Genomic DNA, 15,787 nt, shown 5'->3' on the forward strand with positions numbered 1-15,787 from the left:
TTATGATGTCACAAAAAAACTACTCACATCAGCCTTCAATGCACAGAGCCTGTAAAATTCTAATGGAGAAAGAAAATGGTTGTATAAAAGTTGATTATGTCTGTTTTTGGTACATATAATCACACAAATTTCATGAGTATCTCAGGGTGGGAGGGGGGGCTGGGTGACAGGCCCTTTAATGCATGTTAATGTAATTAGATTTTGTTATGCTATAAATCTTGAAATACTGTGAGCTTCAATTGGTGTAAGCTACTTGACAGTAGCAACAGTAGCTCTTAACAATCATTACAGCCATTTACATCACTTTGGTCACAAAGCAGTAGATGAGATGCGACTGGACCCACTAGAGAACTTTGGTCAGTTTTATTGTCCCATATCTAGCAGGATGGCACATCATAGCCTGATCGGTTCTCATAGGAAGGGCTTTATGGTGTGATTGTGTGAGTTCCCAGAGCCTGTATTGCAATGCTAATGAGCCAAGCTGTCTGTGGAGTGTCTCCCCCCTCCTCCCCATGGGGCACTGGGGCTCAGCTGTCCTCTTTACTTACCCTGGGATAAAGGAGCTGAGCGTAGAACCTGCATCCTGCACCTGCTGCCTGCCTGCCCTACACACACACACACACTCCATAATTAGCACCCCTCTAGCTATGTAAAATGACTTGTACTCATCCGGTTGCAAATGTCGCCACAATTGTGCCAAATTTCTTGTTCATGTCTCACAGGGTTGCCGGATAAACATTATGAAGAACGCTGCAGAACCATAAATCATCCAAGAATCTCTCTCAGCCACAGCCTGCTGCTGGCTTATTAAAACATAATATGATAATCCTTGTACTGGCAATCCATACTAATTGGATTAGATTACCACCAACAACAACAAAAAATCATCAACAACAATAATAATTATATGGCAGTTGCAAATGATCTATTTATATTTTATTTTAAATGTTAAACTCAGCAAATAAATAGAAATTGTGCAGAAATTGGCAGAATTTTATATATTATATTATATATATATATATATATATATATATATATATATATATATATATATATATATATATATATATATATATAAATAATATAATATATACAAACACACACACACACACACAGCCGTCTGCAGACTGTTCTACACCATGGGACTCAGGTGTGGATGACTAATCAGGACTGGGCCAATGTAAAGAAGCTGGAGGAGGAGAGGACCACCTGTCATTACAGCCTGGCTGAAACCCCCCACACTGGCTCCTCAGGAGCCCTCCATACTGTTCTCTGGCAGCTTAGATCAATAGATCGTTGTTCAAACCACCACAGTCACTCTCTTATGCAAGGCTCTTCAGCTCAAACCAAAAGCATTTCGTTTTTTACATGAAACGCTGCCAGTTGCCTCAGATTTAGGACCGCTGCCTTCTTTAAACCTCACCTAAAGCACAACAGCTACGCAGTGCAGTTTTGACTAGCAGCTGTGGGCTGAACATGTAGGCGGGCTATAACTGCACTAAGAATGGGACAGCTGCCAGTTTATCAGCACATAATGTGATAAAAATCATACTAATACCATTTTAAACTTTAATAACTGAGATAAGCAGGTATAATTAACATCTATTTAAGTAGTCACAGTGGAAATAGAGACAACTGCTACAGTCTGAATGCAAAACATACACAGACAAAAAGTCTATGCACTTATAATCTGTGCAATATTGGTGCTGATTATAATTTCATGCTTGCAATTTAATTGATATTTTCGTGGGTATGAAGTGTGATTATAAAATCTGAATCATGTGAAACTACAAAGCTCTGATCATATACTGACTGTCTGCTTCATTACCTTGTATGTACACACCTTGTCCATTCACCTCCACTTACCATAAAGGAGCACTTTGTAGTTCTACAGTTACAGACTGTAGTCCATCTGTTTCTCTGATACTTTGTTAGCCCCTTTTACCTTGTTCTTCAGTAGTCAGGACCCCCACAGGACCACCTCATAGCAGGTATCATTTGGGTGGAGGGTCATTCTCAGCACTGCAGTGACACTGACGTGATGGTGGTGTGTTAATGCATGTTGTGCTGGTATGAGTGGATCAGACACAGCAGTGCTGCTGGAGTGTTTAAACACCATGTCCACTCACCGTCCACTCAAATCAGACACTCCTACCTTGTCAGTCCACCTTGTAGATGTAAAGTCAGAAACGATAGCTCATCTGCTGATGCACAATTTGTGTTGGTCATCCTCTAGTCCTTCATCAGTAGTCACAGGATGCTGCCCACAGGATACTGTTGGCTGGATATTTTTGGTTGGTGGACTATTCTCAGTCCAGCAACGGCACTGAGGTGTTTAAAAAAACACTACAGCAGCACTGCTATGTTTGATCCACTCGTACCAGCACCACACCCACTAACACACCACCACATCAGTGTTACTGCAGTGAGAATATACCTGCTCTGTGGTGGTCCTGTCATTTGTTTGCTTTGCTGCCCAAGGAACTCTCATAAGTCTTGGCCAACACCAACATTCAAAGCCATCTATACTTTCTTGGCCTTGCTGTATTGCTGAGCGTTCACATCCATAAAGAACACAGAGAAGACGACGGCCTGGACAACTGTTCGCTATCTTTGTAGAGATGTTCATGTTTCCTGAATTCTTTGTTAAACAGACCTTAAACAAAGTCTGCAGTCTGGCCTAAGAATTTCTCATAGCAGCATCAGAAACACGTATACCTCCATCTACTGACCGCACTCAGGGCAAGCACATGTACAATAAAACTCATACTATACAGTCACAGACCAACAGGAAATCAGTCAACAAGGTAAACGTTCAGCAGCGATCTGCCTTTAATGGATTCAAGGGAACTGAATTCCACACAATGATGGAAACACAGGATCATAGGTTAAGATTTCACAAGGGGGTTTGAGGAGGGGAGTCAAAAGGAAACAAGGGGGCATCAGTTCATTCTCTCATGTACAAATACATCAAACTAACACACAGAAATGACACTCATATGGTATAATAAAAGCCCATTCACTACCGTACTCTCTCCTCCCGTCACCGGTTCTCACGAGCAGTGACCTGATTGTGCAATTAAGATCATGTTTTTCTTTGTAGTTGTTCTTTGTATCGTAACATTGCATAACAAAGTGAAACTTGGACATGCTAACTAGTTAACTAAGCTTTCTGTAGTTTGTAAAAAAACAAAGAAAAAAAACCCAAAAAAATTCTAATGCAGTCTTGTTCTTGTTTGGGACAAGTGAACCAATAAAATCAGACTATTTTTGTCTTATTCTTAATTCCCTGTAGGACATTCTGGTTCTGTTCTTATCTCGGAGTGAAATTCTATGATTGCCTAAAACAAAGGCAAATAAAACACAAAAACAAACAAAACAAAACAAAACATGATGCAACACAACTGACAGTGTATGAAAGCGATTATTAAAGGGACGAAATTGAAAATATAACCATTACTACATCTGTTGTAAACATGCCTACTCAATTCCTACAGTGGTTCCATGGGCATCTCCACAGCAGGGGTGCACAACTCCAGTCCTGGAGGGCTGGTGTCCAGTACCTAAGCACTCCCACTAAACCTTCCAATTAACAGATAAATGCAATCGGGTGTGTCTTAGTAGTTAAATCACCAAATTATGCTGGCCACAAGCCCTCTAGGACCGGAGTTGTACACCCCTGCTCTACAGTGGGAGTTTCCTGGTTTAAAGATTAGGAAAACCCCTTTTTATGATGCATGTGCTGTAACAGGAAGGTGGGAGGAACATCCTCCCCCACCCACACACACTTGCTGGCCAATAGCTAATCCTAGCTAACGTTACTGGCAGGAAGCTGAATTTCTCATCTGTATTTAGTAGCCGTGACATCTGTGGCTATGCTAACAGTACACACCTAAAAAAGATGGTTCTTCAAGGGTTCTTTAGTAAAGAATATGGCTGTGTACAGAACCAAGCACACCTTAAACCGGGCTTGAAAGCTCGTCAGATTGATGGAGAATGTGTAGTATACAGTGGGGCAAAACAGTATTTAGTCAGCCACTGATTGTGCAAGTTCTTCTACTTAGAAAGATGAGAGACGCCTGTAATTTTCATCACAGGTACACTTCAACTATGAGACAAAATGAGAAAAAAAAAATCCAGGAAATCACATTGTAGGATTTTAAAAGAATTTATTTGTAAATCATGGTGGAAAATAATTATTTGGTCACCCATAAACAAGCAAGATTTCTGGCTCTCACAGCCCTGTAACTTCTTCTTTAAGAAGCTCTTCTGTCCTCCACTCGTTACCTGTATTAATGGCACCTGTTTGACCTCGTTATCTGTATAAAAGACACCTGTCCACAGCCTCAAACAGTCAGACTCCAAACTCAACCATGGCCAAGACCAAAGAGCTGTCAAAGGACACCAGGAAGTAAATTGCAGACCTGCACCAGGCTGGGAAGGGTCAATCTACAATAGGCAAGCAGGTTGGTGGGAATAAATCAACTGTGGGAGCAATTGTAAGAAACTGGAAGACATACAAGACCATTGATAATCTCCCTCGATCTGGGGCCCCACGCAGGATCTCATCCCATGGGGTCAAAATTATCAAGAGAACAGTGAGCAAAAATCCCAGAACTTCAAGGAGGGACCTGATGAATGACCTGCAGAGAGCTGGGACCAAAGTAACAAAGGCTACCCTCAGTAACACACTACGCCAAGAGGGACTCAAATCCTGCAGTGCCAGGCGTGTCCCCCTGCTTAAGCCAGTACATGTCCAGGCCTGTCTGAAGTTTGCCAGACAGCATATGGATGATCCAGAAGAGGACTGGGAGAATATCATGTGGTCAGATGAAACCAAAATAGAACTTTTTGGTAAAAACTCAACTTGTCGTGTTTGGAGGAAGAAGAATGCTGAGTTGCATCTCAAGAACACCATAGATGCTGTGAAGCATGGGGCTGGAAACATCATGCTTTGGAGCTGTTTTTCTGCAAAGGGGACAGGACGACTGATCCGTGTTAAGGGAAGAATGAACGGGGCCATGTACTGTGAGATTTTAAGCCAAAACCTCCTTCCATCAGTGAGAGCATTGAAGATGGAACGTGGCTGGGTCTTCCAGCATGACAATGATCCCAAACACTCGGGCAACGAAGGAGTGGCTCCGTAAAAAGCATTTCAAGGTCCTGGAGTGGCCTAGCCAGTCTCCAGACCTTAACCCCATAGAAAATTTGTGGAGGGAGTTGAAAGTCCATGTTGCCCAGCGATGGCCCCAAAACCTCACTGCTCTAGAGGAACTCTGCATGGAGGAATGGGCCAAAATACCAGCTACAATGTGCAAACCTGGTGACTTACAGGAAACGTTTGACCTCTGTCATTGCCAACAAAGGTTATGTTAGTTGAGTTGAACTTTTGTTATTGACCAAATACTTATTTTCCACCATAATTTACAAATAAATTCTTTTAAATTCCTACAATGTGATTTCCTGGATTTTTTTTCTCATTTTGCCTCTCATAGTTGAGGTCTACCTATGATGAAAATTACAGACGTCTCTCATCTTTCTAAGTAGGAGAACTTGCACAATCAGTGGCTGACCAAATACTTTTTTTGCCCTACTGTATGGTTCTACACAGAAGCTATATAGGGCACTTCTACTGTGACTATAATCAAGTTTGTAACAACAGAACCATCTACAACTCTCTTGCCATCAATCTGAAGAACCCTTTCATGATGCAAAGAACCCTTTAATAACGCAAAGTGTTCTTTGAACGTTCTAAAACCACTCTTCACTAAAGATCCCTTGAAGAACCATCTTATAGAAGTTGTGCAGCGTTGAATTTCCAGAGGTTGTAGAAATGCATCAGCATAATGCTTGATGGGTACTGTAGTGAGGGGACATTGCTAAAAATGGGGAACTCTGTCAAACCAGTGATCCTGAAGGCTGACTGGGGGATGTGTGCTGCATGACAACATTACATGACAACATTAAGTACTGGTTTTAGGCTGGAATGCCCCTTTAACGTAAAGATGCAACAAACTGACTAAAACTATAAACGGTGAATCATCTTATATTTTGCGCAAACAAAAATGAATACGAAAAGGGATTTTCTGAGACAGCTGAATTCGGTGAAAGCTCCTAAAGAAGAATTAATGCTTGACACATATACAAGGCCTTCTTCTTACAACAACATCAAAACCAGAGTGGAGTTACTGTTCGTCACACTAAGGCACTCGCTACAGTGTTCTAAACTTCATAGCAGCTTTTGGTCGAGATGCTTTGATTTGTTGTCCAATAAACTGTGAATAAAATGCATTTAGACTATAATCTGTTCCACCCATTGAAAGGACTATTCAAACATCATCCTAAAGGGGCCATACGCAGCACTTTTTGTTTCACTGTCCCTTATCACAGCACAATAAGCGATTGGCTCACTGCTGGTCACTTAGCCAGTCATAAGGAATATTTAAATTACACTGGAGAAAGATCAGCATTCGGCATCCTCAGAGTAACTATTTTCATTTGCTAGTATTACGAAATCTTACTTATTGCTCGATTAAATTATATCCATAAAAAACATTAATAAATTTCACATTTTTGTATGAGATTACAAGTTTGCCAAACGATGTCAAAGGGCCTCGGAAAATAAACAAACTGAAAAGCCAACGTGCTCCTAAAAAGAAGCTTTGGCTTGACTAAAATATACCGATGCTTATGGATGAATACTTTATTGGATTCCTTGGAGATATAGTGCTTTTGCCGCTGCCACACAAAAAAAACCCTGTATCTCAATGTTTGTGGGTTTTTTGTGCATAATTTGAAAACTCAATTTAAACTTTGCGGTGCACAATAGGAAAAACCTATAGTTACTTCCATTGAAAGTTAAGAATGTTTTTACCTTCTCTTGTAAAGCTAACATGTTAGAAATAGATAGTTTTGTTCTAGCAGCTGTGATACGTTTTCTCTTTGTCCTGTAAAGTTATCCCTTCAGAGATGTGGGTTTTTCCTTTTGATAACAGCGATAAATATATATGAAAACCTTTACATGTGCTTGCGGGAACTGCATATTTGCACTAACCCTATCTAAAACAAAACAATGCACCTGCAATACAGCCATGAAAAGGGGGTGAAGTGGTTGAACAAGTTTTCATTGAGAAGTTTGCTGCCGATGGGGCTTCGCTTTAAGATAACAAACTGTATGGAAGACATGCACTGCAAAAACTCTTAGATACATAAATGAAGAGTACTTAGTGGAGTTCAAAAACAAGGAAAAGAAAAACAAACAAAGCCACAATGATTTGTTGGACAACATGAGTTTTACACTGTCTAAAGCAGCCAGATTCCACTGCAAGGGAAACTGCTTAAACCAAGGCTTAATCGCAGTACAGCCATGTGATATGATGGCTGATCACATTTAGCTATTGCTAAAAGTCTGCAGTGAAGTTTGTGGAGAATTCATTTAGCTTTTTTTTTTAGTGCAGCAGGAGATCCATCTCCCAGCTAGGACGAAATCCTACGTTAATATTGTGACCCAAACAAGCTCACATCCTCAAACTATATCAGGAAACAGTCTTCAGTCTGGGACAATCAAGCTTATTTAGCCTGAACCACATTATAAGGATTTCATACTTCGATTTACTGCAAAAATATATGACTGATTCTCTTCAGGTTTGAGTTATATCACTAGTGTCTGTCAAAGATTTCTCTACCTAGCAGATTATCAAATGCCAAAAATGACAAATGAAATTTAGAAGAAAAACAGAAGTGGTTAACGTAGTTAGTGTTGTTAGTTAAATACCCGTTTAGAAAATAAATCTGGTTCCAAATCATGGAACTCCAGTGTTTAGTATAGTTTACTTCATTAGTTAGTACTGATTATTGAGAATAACCATTGCAACATACTGCCATCATAGCAAACACGTAAACAGGACAGGAAGCAAAGGATTAATAGTAGCCCTAGAATTTCTTTGAGAAAAATTAAATCAGTTATTAGTTCAATGAGTCACTGTTTAGCATTAAAGGGGATTTCCACCATTTTTTCAGAATTTTTGCATAACTAAATGGTTAAGATTTAACCGTTTTTCAGTGGTTTGATGTGAAATGCTCTGTTCTGGAGAAACTGAGTCAGAATCATGCACAGTGGTGGTGGCAGGAACCAGACGAATGAATGCCTCTCAAAGCTCCCTCACAGAAAGTTTTGACCTAAAGTAGGTACGAATACAGTGCCCGTCATTCACGGTGGAGAAACACATGGAGAGCGTAGTAAGGCAAAATAGTCCCCAAAGAGATGTATCAGTATTGTACCATTATCAATGTTACATGTAAGAACTCAGAAGACGTGTGGACTCCTTGGCCATTTCAGATAGAAAATAAAATGGCTCGCAGTGTAGACAATGTTACCAGGGGTCTTATCACCTCCACTGTAAAGAAAATCTCAGTCAGTAAGTTTCTATGCAGTGTCCCATTTCACAACAAAACACTCAGACCCTGTTTACATCTCCATGAGTACATTATTCTGAAATTTTGAAAAACTGGTGAACTTCTCCTTTAAAAATATGGAGTCATAAAAGCAAAAAGTAGCTTGAACAAGTTGTACGCCAGATTAAGACACCAGCTTCACTAAGACACTAAAACCTAACAGCATCCTTTCATGCTGTAGTAACACACTTACAGAAAAAGTAAGTGATGCACACCACACTAGAACAAGTCTCTAGGACTTAGGCTTTCCCAAAAAAAAAAAAAATTATTTACAGATAAACAAGCAAATGTACCACGCTGGTGGCATTTTGTAGTTGCCTAAAAAGTTGCAAAAGAAACATAATACTCATCAGCTGACAGTGTGACGGAGTAAGGACTGGAGAAAAAGGTGATTTCCTTTCCCCAAAGCACCTTTGTTTTAGTCAATCCTTCTGTGCAGGTGAGGAAAGCTGTAGTAGTTGTGGACAGGGAGTGCTGTTCACAGAACAATGAACAGGATGATCACAACAAACAGGATGGCCAACAAAATGCCAATAGCACACCACTGCCGTCGGTCTGTGAAGTTAAACAGCCAAAAAATTAGTTGAAAATATCATTAAAATAGCAATTTTCACAATCAAGTTCAATCTTTTCAATAACCTTTAAAGACCTGAAGGACTACTACTTCACAATAACACACACTCAAATATGGCATGCACTACTGTTTAATTTATTCACATATTCAAATAGTTTGACCATATGACCACTGTCCACTCGATATTTTTGTTTTGCGGACTATTATGGATCGGTTTCATATACAGACTCAACACAGTCTTCAGGCATCATATTGCAGTTTAAAGGGTCTATTTTTCTTGAACTTTATTTTTTCCTCACTGAAGTCCACTTGTGACGTTTGTGTGTTTACATACCAAAAACCATCATTGGTTTTTACATGACCACATTCCAACTTCTCTTTATCCCTTCGAATTAAAGCATGCTTTGTTACTTTTCTGACTGGCTGCTCTGTACTGTGTCTAATTCAAAAAGCTGACTAGGCAGAAACAGTTCTTATAACTTTAGTGTGAAGGGGCAGGGCTAAAGTACTATAGGCTGAGTAGGTGGATATTTAGAAAATTGCTGGTTTTTGTGACATTACAGGAACAATAAATATAAAAAGGGCTGTTTTTGTAGCTTAGTTTTCATATATGGACTTTGGAGTGAAGGGTAAACTTTGAAACTTGAACAATGTTTAAATACTAAACCAAACTCATAGTTCAAAAAGGGGCTTTGTAATATTTCTGATATATTATGACTCTGAAAATTTTTTTAAATCTCCAGGAATACTTCATTTTTTATTACATGGATAACATTGTTTGCTCCCCATTTATGCCCATGAATTGTAATCCTAAGCAAAACATTGTCCACCCTTGTGAGTAATTTTAAAAAGACACTTTTAAATAACTGAAAAAGTGCTCACTTTTCTATCACAATAACTTTAAGATTTGGTAAATACTCTCTTGACATTTAACAGTTTAATGCTCTGGGTCATTTACTGACACTGCCTGACTGCTCTTGTGAATCGTGAAAATTTTGCACCATTTCATTCTTGGCCTCTCAACCAAGAGCTTCCTTTGAGAGTCCCCAAGGTCAAGCTTCCTGTGCTTATCGTTTGAAGCCATATAAGGAGTGCCATCCTAGGCAAGCCCCGACTTTCCTTCCGTTCCCGGCTGTAACCCCCCTTGACTCCAGGAAGCAAGGGGTGGTTCTGAACAGGAAGTTAGTTCATGCATGAATTCACTCTCAAACATGGTCCATCAGTTCACACAGACATCAGTGCCAGCTTAATAAATTAAAGGGCATCTTAAAGACAAATTTATCATTTGAAGCATAACTATTTTCTCTTAATCACTTGGGTGGGGGCACTCTTGTAGGACTCACCACTTGTCATGTGGGAAACTTTAGCCAACTTCTTCATCACATTGTCTAGCCTGGACTGAGTGCTGTCCATCTCATGAGAGAAATCATCAAGCATTCTGTGAACGAGTGACAGTTAGAAAGCTTATACTACATGGCAAAAAAAAAAAAAAAAACATATGATAACCTAATTTTATGATAATAAAAATTATTACCATGTAATTCATGTTTTCCAATATTTTCAAGCCATTTAATTAATGTGGGTTGGGCGGTACAACACTAATACGGTGTACCACAGTGGGTGAAAAATGATTAATGTATTTTAAAATCATGATGTCCCTAGTCTATAAACGGCCAAATAAACACCTGCTCACATGGATGCTCACAGATGCTGACAGACCTGTATTGTGCTGGTTATGACTTCTTTTCCTATCTAATGTGCTGCTAAAACAGGATGATGAACTACCCTAGAAAAACTATGCAGGACAGTGGCTCATTGACAGCTAACCATACCACAAAACACATTTTGCGCTGTCTGTTTTCTAAACCTGTATAACTGGAATATCAGTTAGCTGGAAAAGAGCCTGTACTATAGCATGTAGCACTTGGTAGTCTGCTAATTAAGCTACTGTTAGCTTAACATTAGCTAACACACAACAGCTCCAGACACGACTGAACAGGTTTGCTTTCAGCCCTGTCACTCCAAACACCAGTCACTTAACTTCGCTGTCTCAGACATAAGTTTCGTATTGTCTATATTTATATCAATTAGTGAGAATCAATGTTGTGTTTTGCTGACTGGAGCTGTATCCTGCTCGCCAAGTTAATATTAGGAAAGCCAGTAAGCTACAGATTCTAGTTTCACCTTTTTGCACCTCCAACGCTAGCTGCCCGAACGCATTTCCTCAGATTCGTTATTACATTCTAAACTTGTGTTAATACTTTTATTTGTAAAACAAACCTGTTCTGTGGTGAGCAGAGCCAAAATCATGCTAGCTAGTAATTTAGTAACTGCGAGAAGGTAGATGTTTCGATATTTGATGAACGAGGGATTGCAAATTTGCTCACTTATTTAGTGATGACTGTGCAAACTTTTTATTTGACTGTTTTTGCAGAATGACATGGCTACAATGATACAAGCACCAGTTTTACCACATACCTTAGTAATATTTGAATATGTTATGAAAAAAGTGGAAATTGTCTTATGTCTGTTTACCTTGCAAAAATGAAAAAAGTTTAACAGCCACACGTCAAAGAAATTCAAACATATGTTGGTTAAATTGCTTACACTGCTTGTTCATCAAGCTCCTGTCCAATCCTTTGAGACATGTTCTTTAACACACCAATGGTCCCTGACACCAGCTCCAACTGCTCATCCTGCTGCTCTGCTATGAGCTACAGAACAACATATACACATAATAATCAATCATACGATAAGGCAGCCTGTTATCGGTGAATTACTGGCTATCAGCTTGGGAAGCTGACACATGAATCAAACTGGTTGGCAAATGACTGACAGCTGAGCTATGTTTAAATTTGACTGATATTTTAAACCAATATTTCTTGATGTATTTACCATTTTCTTGGAAGAGCAAAACACTTAGGTGATTCTGGGTTACTGTGTTAAAATGTCTATTTCATCATGTTTCTGCATTTGAAACCCTACAGAAATAAATATTACATTCTCCATAATGATGATCCAGGCCCACGATTCCCATATCATCTCATCACTTGTAAGAACACAACATTTTTTTTTAATTCCTTGCTGTTTGTTCATACGTTACTCATATGCAGATGATTATAAAGCACAGATTATAAACTATATTTAGCAGGTTTGTGCCAGAATAACAATATAGTTTGTTTTATTGTTTTATTACCTGCTGCTGGGTTTGCTGCTCCTCAATAAACTGGGAGTTGGCTGTTTGCAGCTCTCGGTCCAGACGGGTGTACCTGTCTCCTCCTCCTCCGGGTTGCCAGATTGGGCCGTGGGAGCCTCCATCCCCCAAAAGGGTCTTAAACCCAAATCAGACATCATGGCTTCACATTCAACTTCATGACAATTGTAACATGGTATGAATTTGAAATACTGAAAATAAATAAATAAATAAAATATAAGTAATAAATTTTATATATATATATAAATAAAACATATAAAATGCAGTTTCACTGGATACAACTGAACTACACACATACACTATATGTATATTTTGAACAACATTCATATAAAAATCTGTCTGCTACCTTGGAACTAAGAATTGCATGGTATTAGGTAACAAGACATACAAACCTGTCTGTTTTTCTTGTCAGATATGGACACAGCCATTGGACTAGACATGTGGTCCTTCATCTCCTACAAATGAAATGATTATTAATATACACAAGAATTAAAACGTCTACCAATTCAGAAACACTGGTCTTACTGGTAACCAGCATTGTGGAAATCAAAGCAAATAAATTTTGACCACAGCACAGTGAAGTTAACTTGCCTTAACTGTCTGCCTCGTGCTGGTGATGAAGGCTTTTCGCTTGGTCAACTCCACAGCATCAAGATTAAACTTTCTTGGATTTGCTTCCACAATACCTGAAATCACTGTTAAGGTCTTGAATATAGTAGGACTGGGACCCAGCATAAACTATAAATAGCTATATAATGCCACCTCTTTGTTAACATATGCATTGTAAGGATATTAATAGTTTCGTCCAAATCCTCCAGATCCCATTCAATGGACCTCAGGCTGTTCCTCAACTCATTTGTGGTCCAGTCAATCTCTTCCTTGGTGGCACCACCCGGATCTTGCAGTAGCTCACTCCATCTCTGATGCAGACCTTGTGCAGTGTTGACAGCCTTTTGGACCTCCCTAAGCATGGTGAAACATCCACACCAATAAAGATGAGTATTTCAACAGAGATCAGACAATTTAAGGTTATAATTCTCAAAATGGATATTATATGCATTGAAGCAAATAAGCTGTTGGTCCACTGTGAATCAGATGTACTCAAAAACTATTGGTAGCATTACTAAAGACATGTATATATTCATAGCAGCCCACACCAATTTCAGATTAGTCCAACCTGAAACTAGTGACATATCAAGGCCCATAATTGGTCATATTATTAATTTCGATTTCTTATATTTCCCACAAATGTGAATGACAAGGCAATGTGTAAAAAACTTACAACGCCTCTGCAAGCTGCATTCACACAGCTTGCAGCTAATATTTTATCACACCGATACTACATTTAATATCAATCAAATGACAGAACATGGACATTGTTTAGCTTTAACATATTATTTTTTTCCAATATTCCTACTACAGTTCCGGTGAATTAAATAAGAAGTTATGACTAGAAGTAAAGCTAATGGGGAACTCCAATGATTTTTCAAAATTCTGTAAGATTAACTGATTAACATCAAAATCATTCAGAGAGGTTTGGTGGGAAATGCTTTGTATGAGAGAAAATTTGAGTAAGAATTGTTCACAGTGGTGGTGATAGCAACTAGAAGTTCACCCACAAGTTATTACATGAAATGGCCATGAATGCATTGCCTGATGCCTCACACATTACAGTACAGTAGTTGTGCGACAAAGTTTTGGTCTAAGATGTAACTTATTTAATCAGTGCATTTCAAGTCATCTATGGTGAAGGGAATCACGAAGGATGTTCTATGGCAAAACAGATTCTTTACAGACTGACCAATATTTCACCATCACCAACATTACACACAAACTCACTAGACACATGTAGGTTCAGGGGTGGTATTGAGAAGTAAACAGAACGGCTATATTGGTACTGTAGACATTGGGACCTCTGGTTCCTATCACCACCACTGTAAGGAAAAATCAGCGGTGGTAAGCTTTTCTACAAATTAATTATTTCACATCAAATCACTCTGAATAACTTTATCCGCTAAATTATGGAGAACTGTTGATTGCTGGATTTCCCCTTTAACGTTAAGAAAAAGCAGTTATCTTAAAGTAGGTAGGTTAAAATGAACTTTGAAACCTGGTGATACGGAAGAATGATCTAATGTAATACAGAAGTCAGCATAAGACCAAAAATAAGACATTTATTTAATCCAAGAAGCTATTCAGCACTTAAATTTAGCAAACAAAGAATGTAGCAGATGAGCTAACAGAGTTAGCCGACTGGCAAACTGAACGCAGCTAGTTAACGCTAGCGAGGCAGCAACAAAGCTATTAGCCAGTTAGCGAAATACACGAGTAAATAAACACGACATTTTAGACAATTCCTAACAAAGCAGCAGTGTCCGTCACCTATTTTTACTCCTACATACAGACCGAGAAGAACACTTGTAGCCCCGGACAGCTGATGTGTGAGGGGTCGTCCTCCATTGTTCAGGCTGGGTAATGCTACCCCGGCTATCTGCGGGAGCTACTCACCCTTTAACGACGAAAAACGGGTCTTCCATCGACATAGTGCTGCTCACATTAAAGGGCTCTAGTGATACACAGTCATGCTCCGAAGCCCGGCCGCTCTGCCAGTGCTCTCTGCGCGGAGTGAGAGCTGCTCGGGGGGGTTACGGTTTGTTTATGTGCGGGACAGCGATGCGCTCTCCGCCATCAGTCCCTCCACTCCATCCGGGGCAGAGGGCAGCAGCTCCCTGGGAGACGCAGTGAGGCCAGAAAAATCTGTTAAATGGTGAAATGATTACTGGTCAGTTCTGTCTTACACAGCCGACGCCTTTCTCCAGACATGATGTGTACTGCGTTCCTCTGGGATTTCACCACCCAAGATCGATCTACTGTATAGACAGATAGAGTTAGACAGTCTTTCTGTCTGCCTGCTCTATCTATCTATCTATCTATCTATCTATCTATCTATCTATCTATCTATCTATCTATCTATCTATCTGTCTCTGCTCTATCTATCTATCTATCTATCTATCTATCTATCTATCTATCTATCTATCTATCTATCTGTCTGTCTGTCTGTCTGTGTCTGTCTGTCTTTCTGTCTCTGCTCTATCTATCTATCTATCTATCTATCTATCTATCTATCTATCTATCTATCTATCTATCTATCTATCTATCTGTCTGTCTGTCTGCTCTATCTATCTGTCTGTCTGCTTTATCTGTCTGTCTTTCTGTCTCTGCTCTATCTATCTATCTATCTATCTATCTATCTATCTATCTATCTGTCTGTCTGTCTGTCTGCTCTATCTGTCTGCTCTATCTATCTGTCTGTCTGTTCTATCTGTCTGTCTGTTCTATCTATCTGTCTGTCTGCTCTATCTATCTGTCTGTCTTTCTGTCTCTGCTCTATCTATCTATCTATCTATCTATCTATCTATCTATCTATCTATCTATCTATCTATCTATCTATCTGTCTGTCTGTCTGTCTGTCTGTCTGTCTGCTCTATCTATCTGTCTGTCTGCTTTATCTGTCTGTCTTTCTGTCTCTGCTCTATCTATCTATC

General features: G+C 39.3%; 1 protein-coding gene across 1 annotated transcript; it reads right to left on the reverse strand.

The window, feature by feature from the left end:
• Nucleotides 1-7,429: 7,429 nt before the first annotated feature.
• stx6 (syntaxin 6) lies at nt 7,430-14,976 on the reverse strand. The gene is made up of 8 exons (XM_017701299.2): nt 14,751-14,976; nt 13,036-13,205; nt 12,834-12,928; nt 12,635-12,697; nt 12,225-12,359; nt 11,636-11,742; nt 10,372-10,466; nt 7,430-9,009 (listed from the first exon to the last, which is right to left on the reverse strand). The coding sequence occupies exons 1-8, from the start codon at nt 14,783-14,785 to the stop codon at nt 8,933-8,935; spliced, it is 777 nt and encodes a 258-aa protein (XP_017556788.1). The 5' UTR covers nt 14,786-14,976; the 3' UTR covers nt 7,430-8,932.
• Nucleotides 14,977-15,787: the final 811 nt, after the last annotated feature.

The sequence above is a fragment of the Pygocentrus nattereri genome, chromosome 15 (genome assembly GCF_015220715.1).
Source record: "Pygocentrus nattereri isolate fPygNat1 chromosome 15, fPygNat1.pri, whole genome shotgun sequence".
NCBI lineage: Eukaryota > Metazoa > Chordata > Actinopteri > Characiformes > Serrasalmidae > Pygocentrus > Pygocentrus nattereri.

What these genes read in the sequence shown, in the direction of transcription:
- stx6 (XM_017701299.2), bottom strand. Translation starts at nt 14,785, where the DNA reads ATGTCGATGGAAGACCCGTTTTTCGTCGTTAAAGG. An exon ending in AGCAGCAAACCCAGCAGCAG is followed by an intron (nt 11,743 to 12,224) that starts GTAATAAAACAA and finishes GTTGTTCTGTAG; the next exon opens with CTCATAGCAGAGCAGCAGGA. An exon ending in AGTTTCCCACATGACAAGTG is followed by an intron (nt 9,010 to 10,371) that starts GTGAGTCCTACA and finishes TTAACTTCACAG; the next exon opens with ACCGACGGCAGTGGTGTGCT.